A 13481-nucleotide genomic window follows, 5' to 3' on the forward strand; every position below is an offset into this window, starting at 1 on the left:
GTGTCTGCTGGATTCCACATAATTTGCCTCCAGAACAAAAACAGCAAAGAGTACACCTTGTGCATTAATCACATTTTGAAACACAGGGTCAAAACTTCTTAAATTGAATATGGATTTTTCACTATGACCCCAGAGACTTTTCAACAGTCGAGTGAGTGGAAGCATTCTAATTCACAAAGACACAAGAAATTTCGAGCTTCTCATTTTGCCAACAAACGAATGGTTCATGTGTTTTTTGACATAAAAGGCATTCTTGTTATACATTTTGTGTCTCGTGGAACAACTATGAATAAGGAAGCATAATCTGAGGTTATCAGAGTCGAACTTTGCCATGCCAATCATTACAAACATCAAGAACTTTCTTGTGTGAAGTGCTTTCTCCATCAAGACAATGCCAGACCCCATATGGCTTATGAAACTTATGAAGAAAAATTATACTTCAGATTAAAGTCAACTTTTTTATCTAAAGTGCTTCTTTTTTTTTTTTTTTCTCTTTTATTTATCTGTATTCCATCATGCAGTAAAAAGCATTACTTTTCAGTCCACTCTTATATAAACGAATTTTAATGTATTAAAGCAATACTGAGTTGAAACCTTCATAAAAGAATTACTATTTCCAATTATTTTTATATCCTGAAGTACTTCAGTAAGCTATATTTTTTCCTGAAAACAAACCACCATGATGATTAAATCCAGGTCCACAGAATGAAATGCAGGTATGTATCACACTGTGCTATCACAGTTCATGTAAAATTTGTGTGCTAAGTAATATCACTCTCAAAGAGTTCCTGATTGTGATTTTGATTATTTTTAAACTGTTAGCTATGAAATAAAAATTTTTTTTTGATTTATTTTTGTGTTTGTATTGCATACCATATGCCTCAAGAGTTTGAAATTTTGCCATTTATTAATATATAAGATTTTACCTTTATGTAATTGTTTTTCAAAATGACAAGAATACATATATGAACGAGTTTTTGTAATTTTTATGGTTTCATTTTTCCTTCTCTTATTGATGAGAATACTGTATTGTACTTTCATGCTTTTTTTAGGTTAGTAATGGAAGAAGAATCTGTCCGTATATATCATAATGTAGAAAACACCAGGCTTTATTGTGAGATAGAACCACAATATATAGAAATTGGTGCTGAAGTTGCTCCAGCTGTTGAATTCCTTCTGCATACTTATCCTAAGTATATAGCAGTTAGCAGCTTACCCCTAAAATCCTTGGAACAAAAGGTAATTGGTATAAGTTTACTGTAATAGAAGTAATTCACCATTAAATTCTATTACTATAATAGTTCAGTGGTGAATGGAATTATTGATCTTTTTATCAATGTGAGAAACTGGTAGAGTAATTGAGTAGACTTGGAGTCATCAGCAATAATTAAAATATGCCTTTTCTTTGTTTTACTTTTATTATGAATGAATTTCAGCCAATCAGTAAACGGTTCCAAGTCATCTATGCATTTTGAAGTGTTTGTGGCATCTGGGTTTTTTGGAATTTTCCTATGACCAATATGACCAATTTCCATTATGTAACCCTTCTTATAACTAAAGTTCACATTATTACTTTGAAAAATAACCATTACTTGTCAGTACAGGTGACCCCCCGCTTAACACTGATAATTCATTCCATAAAAACAATCCGCGCTAAGCTAGCGCTGCATTCCCATAAGGTAACATGTATTTGTGAGTTGCAGTCAGTGCCATAGGATATTTCCTAATCAATAATAAACGGTAGTGAAAAGATGCACAAATGTCGGTCAAAATATTTAATATTCAAATATTTGTACATATAAAATATTCTGCATTACATACGTATCTAATTATTTGGTAACTACTTACATATCAAAATTAAACTTACAATTCCAATTAAAATCATGAATTTAATTGATCTAAATTGATTTAATTTAATTGATGAATTTAATCATGAAAAATGTGTCGATTTTGGGTTGAACTTTGGCCCTCTTCCAAATAAACTAAAAGGAGTATTAATTTTAAATCCCCCGCAGTGTTACCACCCAACAATAAAGTCAACCGATCCTTCACTGCTTTGAAACCTGCCATGCTTTTTTCTTTTTTCAATATGAAACTTCGCTGGCCAAGCCTGCACAATTATGATGAGTATCAGTGGAGGTGTTGAAAGTAATGGCATGATGCCATGATTTAGCGGTAAATATGAATTAGAAGAAATGCATTTCATTTATGCATTCCTCTATTGACAAACCTCTTGTGAAATTGTACACCAATGAGCCAAAACATTATGACCAGCAAGTCGTTATACAAATCGAAGCAACTGCAGGTGAACTACGTTGTGTGTGCAATAAACACCTGATACTGAAGTCCATTAATCAGTGTTACTCTTGTTCTTCAGATGGGAAAGGCAACGGACTTAAGCGAGTTTGACAAAGGCCAAATTGTAATGGCCACACGACTGGGTCAGAGCATATCCTAAATGGCACGGGTGGTGGGATGCTCTTGGTCAGCCGTTGTTAGTACCCACGGAAAGTGGTCCGAGGAGGGGGGGAACCCACGAACCACTGGCAAGACGTTGAACAACCACGGCTCATCGATGTTCGAGGTGAGCGAAGGCTCTCTCTCGGATGGTATGTGGCAACAGAAGGGTGACTGTGGCACAACTTGCTGGTAATTGGAATGCTGGTGATGGGAGTAATGTCACAACACACACAGTACATTGAATCCTACTGAAAATGGGGCTGCGTAGCCACTCCAAGTGCCCGTGCTAACCACGGTTCACCGGTGACAGTGCCTACAATGGGCATCAAAACTGGACCTTGAGTAATTAAACAGTTGTCTGGTCCGATGAATCACGTTTCCTGTTGCACCATGTGGATGGCCGGGTACATGTGCATCATTTACCTGGGAAGTGATGGTGCCTGGGACGAAAACAAGCCGGTGGTGGCGGTGTCATGCTTTGGGCAATGTTCTGCTGGAATACCCTGGGTCCAGTTATCCATGTGCTGGGCACTCTGACGTCTACCACCTACCTAAACATCATTGCTGACCAGGTACACCCTTTCGTGGCAGTGGTCTTCCCATCTGGCAGTGCCATCTTTCAGCAGGATAATGCGCCATGCCACACCACCCAGATTGTTCAAGACTGGCTCGCAGAACATGAGGAAGACTTCCAGGTATTGCCCTGGCCTCCAAATTCCCCGGACATCAATTCCATAGAGCATCTGTGGTTTGTGTTGGAACAGCAACTCCGATCTGCGGCGTCTCAACCATAGACCTTACAGGAGTTAAAGGATCTGCTGGTTACGTGTTGGTACCAGATACCACAAGACACATTTAGAAATCTTGTAGTGTCCATTCCTTGCCGGGTACAAGCCGTTTTGGCTGCACGTAGAGGACCAACATCATATTTAGGTAGGTGGTCATAATATTTTGGCTCATCGGTGTATCATGTAACTACACAAATTTCATTTTGCAACCATGATGCCATACTTTTTATTTTTAATTGCACTGTGCTCAACATTTGATGAATTTCCATTTACGGTTATTACCACTCCCATTCTATTTAGATGTTCTTTGAAATAACACTGACTTAAAAAGTCCCTACTGTTCTTAGAACTAACGTATTGCAAACCTTTCCTGCTAACCTTTGTACTACAAACAGTTGCCGTTCCAAACACATGATCGAAAGCAGGTGAGTTGTTATTCATACAGGTCGATCTGATTGTTGATTTGCATGCAAATCTTCAACATTATTTGGTTGAGGTTATTGATGCTTTCTCATATTGTGTAACAATATTTGAATTTTAATAGTACTGAAAATTTAAAATATAATAAAATTAATTATCAGTATGGACAAATGGTTAAATATAATTAAAATAGACAAAACTGGAAAAGAAGGTGATGTGATGGATTCTGGAATATCAGGAAAGTAGTAAAATGACACAATAATCAAATAAGGGCAACCTGCACATACAAAAAATAGGAATTATGATGAAAATCGTTTTTGCAGTATGGGTTTACTTTTAACTCTAATCATGAAGAACAGCAACCAGTCTGTGTAATTTGTAATGAAACTTTGGCCAGCAAAAGTTTGAAACTTGCAAAATTAAGAAGACATCCCGAAACTAAACATGCTGCCAGTAGAGTATTTTGAAAGACTCTTAAAATCTTTAAAACAAGACAAGCAATTTTTCGAAAAATGTGTAGGTGTTCAAGAAAAATATTTAATTGCATCTTATGAAGTGTCATATTTAATAGCAAAAGCTTAAAAAATCATGTACGATTGGTAAAGATCTTATTTTGCTTATTGCAGTACAAATAACAGAAATGATTCATGGAAAAAATTTGCAGATAAATTACGTAAAATTCCTTTGTTAAATGGCACGGTCAGTAAAAGAATTTCGGAAATTAGCAATGACCAATTCCAGCAACTTATTGTAATAATTAAAAAAAAAAGTTCCAAATTTGGTGTTCAGCTGGATAAATCAATAGTGTTTCAGGCTTAGTCCTACTGTTAACATATGTCAGAGATTGTTATGATGGCAATGTACATGAAGACTTACAATTCTGTCGGCCATTACATAGACATACAACAGGTAAAGATATTTTTTCAGAAAGTGGATGAATTATTCAAGGAAGAAGGGCTAGAATGGAGTAACTGCATTGGTGTATGTACTGACAGTGCTGGAGCAGTGATAGGAAGGAATGTCAGATTTGTAGTCAGAATTAAATCTGCTAGTAATAAATGCATTACTTTTACTCATTGTGTCATTCATCGAGAGGTATTTGTGGCTAAGAACACTTCTGCTGATCTAAATACAGTACTGTACTACAAGATGCAGTAAAAGTTATCAACTTCATTAAATGTCATGCACTTAATAGCCACCTTTTTTTCAAATCTATGCAAGGATAGGGGATCAGATTACAATAAATTGTTGCATAAGTTTGAGCTGACTAATGGAGTTAAAAAATGAAGTGGTGTTTTGTCTGAAAATAACTTTGATTTTGTTGTGTTTTTTGTTTGTTACTTGGTTTTTAGGAGCATTAGCAACTAAGGCCATATTGCTCCGGGATATGTGGTGGTCATTCCCTGACCTTTCCGCATCCTCCGTATTTGGTGGTGACGGGCTCGAACCCCGGTCTAATCAAGAAGCGTGTGCTACGCACTGCTGCTCCTTCCCACCTGGCTACGAAGGCGCCAACAACATTTGGCTTTACAACTTATCTTTTTTATCAGATATATTTGAGAAATTCAATGAACTGAATATGTCTCTGCAAAGATAGAACACTAATATTTTCCTTCTGAAAGATAAAGTCCAAGCGTTTAAAAAAAAAAAATAAACATATGGAAGAGTAAAATGCAGAATGACTGATTTGAAATGTTTCCATGCATGGGCGAGTTTATTAGTAGAAATAATTTCGGTTTTAATCTGATAAAGCAGATTATACTTGATCATTTAATATGCTTAAAAAATCAGTTTGGTAAATATTTTCTTCCAGATTTTAAAACTGATCATTTTGATTGAGTTCAAAAACTATTCACTGTACAAATGGAAGAGGTAAAACGTCTCTCACTGCAGGTTCAAGAAGAATTTTCAGAACTTTCTAGTGATAGAAATCTTAAGCTTGAATTCTCAAAGAAACCTTTAAATGTTTTTTGGCTTCAGCTTAAAGCTGATTATTCAATACTCTCTAATCTGGCAATGAGAGCACTTCTATCATTTTCCACCACTTATTTATGTGAGTCAGCATTTTCGGCATTGGTTCTAATAAAGATGAAATACCGTTCTTAACAACATCAAAGTTGCTATGAGACCTACGCTAACAAAAATTTTGGCAAAAATTTAATTTATTGTGCCGAAATAAATAAGCTCATCCATCTCATTAAAAATTTGTACATTTATGGTTGTTCTTATGTTTGTATTTTTTGTAAAACTAAATAAGAGTGTAATAAAGTTTTTGTTTAATATCACAATATGTACTTCATTGTACAAGGTAGAGATAAGTCTACAAAGGAAGGAATGTGTTACACACTTGCTAATAATCACGTCTTTGTTTGATATTTTGAAATTGTATGCAAAAACGTAAATTTTAGGTTATGACTGTCTGAAATAGGTTTCTTTTGGACCACATAATACCAGTGGTCGCAAAAAATTTTCCATTGTAAAACAGGTCTCAGGTGAAAAAAGTTTAAGAAGCCCTGCTTTACATGATCAGAGTAGTCATGTCTTATTACATTCAGTGTATGTCATTGTGAAATAAGCAACCACATGTTTGCGATTACATCGTGAAAAATGGAGTGTAAGAATATTGAACAGTCTTAACGTCATCAAATTTGTCATCACAGTCATCAACAAAAGTGCAATGGAAATGTATGAAAAGAGCTTTTGGAAATCAAGTTTTATCCCAAGCCAAAGTTTTCTGATGGCATAAGGCTTTTTCAGAAGGATGTAAAGCTGTTGAAGATGAACCACATGCAGGGAGACCTGTTTTGGCAACAGCAGAGGAGCAGGAGGTGAATACAATTCTTCTTAATTTCAGCATGAGGAAACAAATATAACATTTAAAACTCTTAGCTCTCGGTTACACGATATAGCCCCCCTTATTATTTAGGAGAATATTGGTTAATACTAGGGAATTTTGGAGTCTAAAGAATAGATAGGTTGGTAATACTGAAACAGGAACCGATACACCATGTGTTTTTTATATATATTTTTTTTTTTATTTCTGTGTATCATTTACCTTGCAAGTGATGTGTATTTTTTTTTTTATTATTTTTTTTTTTTCAGGTTTATGGACAAAAATTGCGTAAAAAGCCAGGATACCACGTAAATGTATTAACAGTGTTGACAATTTTTGTTATGTATGTAGTGATGTGACATTTTCCACTCAGAAATGCCATTTGACTCCACTTGTGAAGACAGCCACCCATTATTTTGGCTGTAAGGTAGGGGATGAAGACAAACCCTGGGCACCTCATATTTGCTGCAATACATGTGCTGTAAATTTCCATGGATGGTTGAATAACAGAGGACGTTCAATGCCTTTTGCCATTCCATTGATTTGGAGGGAGCCTTGAAATCATGTGAATGACTTATTTCTGCATGGTGCCTCCTCTTCAGCATGGCATGTCAAAAAAAAAAAAGGAAGTGAACTGTGGAATACCCCAACATCCCGTCAGCTATCCAACCAGTGGTACATGGGGATAGTCTGCCTGTACCTCACCCTCCAGTAAAGTACACTTTGGAATCTGATGAAGATGGGGACAGTGTGAGGAATGATGGTCAACATGGGCCTTCAACATCACTGGATTCTGATTTTGTGCCAGAACCTGAGTTGCCAAGTGAGTCACACAGAATCACTCAAGGTGAACTAAGTGATCTAATTCGAGACCTAGACCTACCAAAAGATAAAGCAGAGCCTCTGGGATCAAGGCTCCAACAGTGGAATCTTCTGCAACCAAATGTCAAGGTGTCCGCATACAGGAGCAGGCAGAATGCTTTGACTCCATATTTTAAAAGTGAAAATACCCTTGTTGCCTGCTGTTGATATCAATGGTTTGATGACAGCTTTGAATGTGGAGCACAATACACAGGACTGGAGACTATTCGTAGACTCATCAAAGCTAAGTTTAAAAGTTGCTTTGCTCCATAATGGCAATGCTCTTCAATTCCTCTAGGCCATGCTGTCCACATGAAGGAGACATATGAGAATATGAAATTAATTCTGGAAGCAGTGAAGTACAAAGACCACCAATGGCAGATCTGTGGAGACCTGAAGGTAACTGCAATACTTCTTGGCATGCAGTTGGGATACACGAATACTGCTGTTTTCTGTGTCAGTGGGATATCCAGCTAGATCCTCACACTACAAGAGAAAAGTATGGCCTATAAGGGAAAAATCTGCACCCGGAGAAAAAAATGTCCACCACAATCCTCTGGTTGATCGAAGCAAAATTCTTCTGCTCCCTTTACACATCAAACTGGGACTTATGAAGAACTTTGTTAAGGGATGAACCAGGATGGAGAAGCTTTCAAGTACCCGAGAGGACAATTTCCACTGTTGAGTGAAGCTAAGGTTAAGGAAGGAATCTTTCTTGGTCTGCAAATTCATGAACTTTTAAAGAAGGATGAAAACTTTGAGCGAGTCCTCCAGGGTAATGAGAACGCAACTTTGGATGCCTTTAAAAGTGTTGTGCATGACTTCCTGGGAAACTGAAGAGCTGGAAACTATGTTGAGCCTGTGAACAACCTTCTAGAAAAGTATCATTGATTAGGCTGCAACATGTCACTGAAAATCCACTTTCTCGACTCTCATTTTTCTTCCTTTTTCTGGTTTCACTAATCACATTAGTGTTTAATGCGTGACGTGATTTTAATAATTGTCTCTGATATTTTTCTAAAGCACATTTCTGGAGGTCACAACCATAAAACAATAAAAACAATTTACAGTTTTCGGTTTATTGGACTTTTTTGTTTGTACAATGTGTTATAAACGGGTAGTAAACTCAATCTTATTCCATTTGCAATAATACCAATACCTGGAATTCTGTATGTTTTTATTTTATTATGGTGAAATGTGTTTCCCTGAAATGTTTGATCATATAAAAAACATAAATTTTCAGAATCTGCTCTTCGTTCCTATATCCAAACCTCATAAACTTTTTACTCCGTATCTCACGCATGTCGTGTTAGTTCATATTTGTGTGCACCATGGGCTTTGTTATTGATTGATGCTTATCTTTTTTACTATGTTTTAAATTTTGCTACCCAAAAAAATGTCAGTGAACAGAAAGAGTGTCAATTTGAGTGTAAAAGATAAGTTACAAATTATAGAAACATGACAAATTAAACTTAAGCAATATGTATAAAAGGAAAGCTGCAGTAAAATTAGGAGTGCCTCAGTCATCTTTTTCAAAATTATTAGCTCTGTTCATTTGGTTCAAACAGGCTAGCTCATTTAATGCACCAATCAATCTTAGTATTCTTCAAAAAGCTAATGATTTTGCTGAAAAACTACGCAAAGAGTTTAAGGTGATGGATGGATGTCTGACAAGATGGAAGTAAGAGGCATGTTTACAAAAAACATCACAGAGAAAAACAGGATTCCGATAGTTCTACAGCTGACAACTGGTTGAAAACCTCAGGGCAAACTGTTAAGCACTTATAATCCTGAAGACATTTTTAATATAGATGAAACAGAGTTGTACTACAGGACTAGCCTAGACTGTTGCATAATTTTTAAAAATTCCTCTGTGTCTGCAGGCAAGAGTATCAAAGATAGGATTACAGTTCTTTTGATGTGCGACACGACAGGAACAATCAGGATGAAGCCATTAGTTATAGAAAAGAGTAAATCGCCCTAGATGTTTTAAAGGAGTAAAACAGCTGCCTGTTGAATATGCCAACACTTGGATGACAGCTTCTTTATTTGAAGATTATCTTCATAAATGGGATTTGCAATTGGATAAGTAAAACAAAAAAATTGCATTGGTTTTGGACAACTGCCCAGCTTATCCAAAGTTGACTTTTAAAAACATTGAATTAGTTTTTCTTCCTTTGAATACCACATCACTGATTCAACCTCTTGACCAGGAAATAATCAAAACCTTTAAGACCCTTTATAAATAGGATATGAGGCAAAGAATCGTCCAGTCTATAGATGGTTTATAAACATTATCCGATAATCATAAAGCAGATAATTGTTCTAGATGCACTTCATATGACAATGAGTGCCTGGAATGAAGTTTCCGAAACCTGCATTAGCAACTGTATTAAAATATGTGGATTAATTATTCATGGTGATCAACTAAGTCACAATACTTATCACGTTGAAAAGCCTGAAGACATAGGTGAACAGGAATTTAATGATTGGGTAGACATCTACAGCTACAAATGGAGAAATTGCCTAGTCTGTCACTGATAATTTTGCCAAGGAGGAGGAAAATGAAGATAAACCCAAACGAATTCCAGTTAGAAAACGACACAAAACTCGTATAGCTATAGCCACCTTGAGGAGAGCATTTGAAGAAACTGGTGCAAGTGATCGTGGATGTAGACTGTTATACAATATTGAAAAATCTATAAATACTTTTTAGTGATAATTTAAAACAATCTAAAATAAGTGACTACTGTATTTTAAATTATAATCATATTAGAAAGTGTTATGTTTAATTAATATGTATATTAATTAAGCTATTTATGTAAGCATAAATTTATTTATACTTTGCTAATCTGTGAATAATATTCTTCAAATTTTCACGTATCATTCAATTGGTAATAAAGTATAAATTTGTGCTTTTTATCTTTATTTTTATAGCCTGTGGATAATATTCTTCGATTTTCACTTATTAGAATCAAAATTCAATTTGCAAACATGATACTATAACCATTGCTTACTATATACATATATACAGGGTGATTTACTACCAGTGCGACAAACTTGCAGGAGGTGTAGGGGGCACAAAGACGAATCGGAATCACATAGCATTGCAGGGTCCGAAATGCCTTCGTCATGCAGTAGAGGATGTTGAATGGGAGGTCGCATGAACAGCGCTCCCGCTGGAAGTCAGCATTTGCGAACCGTTTCTGTTGAAGAAACCAAATAGCAAAAGTCCTCTGGAGTGGATAATCCGCAGGCTCCAATGATTGGGCACGTTGCAGATGGTATGAACTCATTTGGTTTGTTGATAGTATCCTCCATACAGTGGACTGGGAAATATCCACTCGTTGGCCTATCGCTCAAGTACTCGTACTCGGATTGCCTTCTGCAAGACATAGGACATTCTCCTCATTGTCTGGCATCCTCGTTGTTCGCTCTCGATTCATGGTACCTCTCGTGAAACTAGTGCGGGAAATGTTTCTGGTACAAGCACAGAGGGGCGCATCCATTACAGTCCGCAGCTCCATACTCGAGGTGCGTGTTGGCCAGTTCAACGTTTGAATACTCATCCATCCTACTGCCTCGGGAACCGGTTCGCAAATGCTGCCTTCCAGCGGGATCGTTGTTCGTGCGACCTCCCGTTCAACGTCCTCTACCACATGATGAAGGCATTTCGGACCGTGCAATGCTGTGTGATTCTGATTCATCTTTGTGTCCCCTACATGTCCTGCAAGTTTGTCGCACTGGTAGTGAATCACCCTGTATATTCGTTATTGCATGCATGTTCCGTTTACTCCATACATATCACTATTACTATAATTGAATTTTAAAAAAAGTTTTTCAAATAGGCATCCATTTTTTTTTTTTTAGAATTACTTGTAACAAAAATGTTTTTTTTTTTCTTTTCTTTTCAGATTGAGCTGGCCCAACTGTTATATGAAAAAGGACTTGTAGTAACATCGCAGCCAATTTAATATTATTGAACAGATTTCCTTCATTAAAATTTGTGCATCTGTGTATGTGAGGACTTGTGGGCAGGGGAGCCTTCTTTTGTTCATAATTTTATTAAAATATACATCTCCTTTGCTTGTTTTAATAAATTAAAAAATGTGTGTTTTTTTATAAATCAGCATAATTAGAATAACTTTCACAAAGACATAGTAGAATAATGCCACTATAAACAACTTTGCATATCCTATATTAGGAATGTAAACCAGTGGCATACAAAGGAAAATATATGGCTGTTCACATCTGATGATGAAAACCATAATTTTTAGTATTAGAATTAGTCTTACAGTGCAAGGATGCCACAGGCTTTTACTGCATATGCCAAAAAAAAAATAAAAAGTAAATAAACTACCTCTATGTTTTTCTCCATTCCATGTAAGATCACAACATATTGCAGAAATTAAGCTACTACTTAATCCAAATTTGCTCTAAACAGACTAATAAAACTACTCTGATCCACAAGATAGAGGTGCACATAAAAGTAGCACAGGTGCATTATCAGCAGGGGCATTGAAAGCAAGCACTGGCCTCAAGACAAATAGCCTCACCAGGCCTATCATTCCATGAAATTCCTTTTTCTTCCCCTCCACCTACACAATGTCTGGACAGGGCTGCTGTCCTCTTGATGCACCCGATTTCCATGAGTTTCGTAGGTGTTGGTGGAGCGGAGGGGCACAATGAAGTTAAAGATAAATTAACTTTAAATAGAAAAAGCGATAGGATACATTAAGGGATCAAATATAAGATTATTCAAACTTTAAACAAATTCAATAATAAAAAAATTACAAAAATGTAAACATTTTTGAAAACTACAATGGCAGGTATTGTATTTTAGTTTAATAAAAAAAAAAAAAAAAAAAGCAAAAAGGCCTAAGTTCTTTGGCTTTTGGGGAGCATAAATGACCTAAATTTCTGGGTGTGCCAGAGGAAGAGTAACAAACTTAGAAATTTTTTGTTTGGTTTTTAAGATTTGGTTCTTGATGCTGTCAGAGACATTCTCTCATATATGCCAAGCTGGACTTGCTACCTGGGATTCCGAAACGCTGATGGAACTGATATTCAGGTGACACTGATGTCAAGTGGACCTAATTTCAGTGGTCAGGGTTGGTCTGTGACTGCCAAATCCTCTACTTGCATCTTCACAATGGTGGAACTGTTAGTAACTGAGTATAGCCCCCATGTGCAGGTTCTGAAATATGGTCCCCTAGAATACTGGAGGTGACCACCCAGGTGCAAACCACGTAAGCAGTGATCAAGTTGTGCATTCCTACGCCACAATGCTACCCCTCTGTTACCAGGCAATACTAAGTGGCAGATGACTCAACTAGTGCAATACCACAAATTTGCTTATTGGAGACTTTGTGGTGGAACCCATGTTTAGTCTCCAGAACAAAGTGCTAGCGACCCCCCCCCTTTCAGCATGCAATATGACTGGTGTCTTTAGAAGTTATGATGGACATCATGGCAAAATACAATCTATCTTACATTTCGAGGGTACAGCTTTGAAACGGTGTTCACAGGCCAGCCGCTAGATAGTCCACTGGAACAAACCTATTGGTAACTCACTAGGAGGCTTCTGGATCAGCTAGTATATAATCTCACTGCCTCTACTCTGACAGATGAAGACTGGAGCATTGGATTTTATGGAAGAGCAGCAGTAAACCAAATATAGCATCAACTTGCCTAGTCCACAATCCACTGTGACATGGTCAAACTGCATTAGGGAGTCACAAATCACAATACATTGTTTCTCAATTCAGTGGCTATTGGGCTTGGCAGATGCCTTATTGTGTACTTACCAGTGTGCTGTCCATACTGTGATGAAGGGATGAAATACTGTTTAGTGAAGCAGTCACTGTCTTGTGTTGTTTCAGTTTGGGCCATCATTCCAGGAAAAATGCCATGTAGTACATTGACTGTGCTGCTCTTCGTACACTGTGGCAGCATGATGGGTAGGTCCTTTTGTTTCATCACAACAGTACACCATGTCTTACAACAGCGTGCAAAACTTAAGGACCAACACTTTCTAAAGGTTACAACCACGAAATCAAACAAAACAGCCTGTGGTGATTTGCATAACTGGCCGTTCAGTATAAAGCTGGTGCACATGC

The 13481-nt window shown here is 36.8% G+C and overlaps 1 protein-coding gene across 1 annotated transcript in view; it reads left to right on the forward strand.

Annotated features, from left to right (window-relative positions):
* The window catches only part of NO66 (Bifunctional lysine-specific demethylase and histidyl-hydroxylase NO66), a 136153-nt gene extending 124751 nt beyond the window's left edge, over window positions 1–11402 (forward strand). The window contains exons 16-17 of the mRNA XM_090386109.1: window positions 1053–1239; window positions 11277–11402. Of these exons, the coding sequence (XP_090242235.1) occupies window positions 1053–1239; window positions 11277–11336 (247 nt within the window). The 3' untranslated portion in view covers window positions 11337–11402. The remainder of the gene's footprint in view (window positions 1–1052; window positions 1240–11276) is intronic.
* Window positions 11403–13481: the final 2079 nt, after the last annotated feature.

Source organism: Mastigoproctus giganteus, chromosome 12, assembly GCF_048544385.1.
Source record: "Mastigoproctus giganteus isolate SK-2022 chromosome 12, ASM4854438v1, whole genome shotgun sequence".
Lineage (NCBI taxonomy): Eukaryota > Metazoa > Arthropoda > Arachnida > Uropygi > Thelyphonidae > Mastigoproctus > Mastigoproctus giganteus.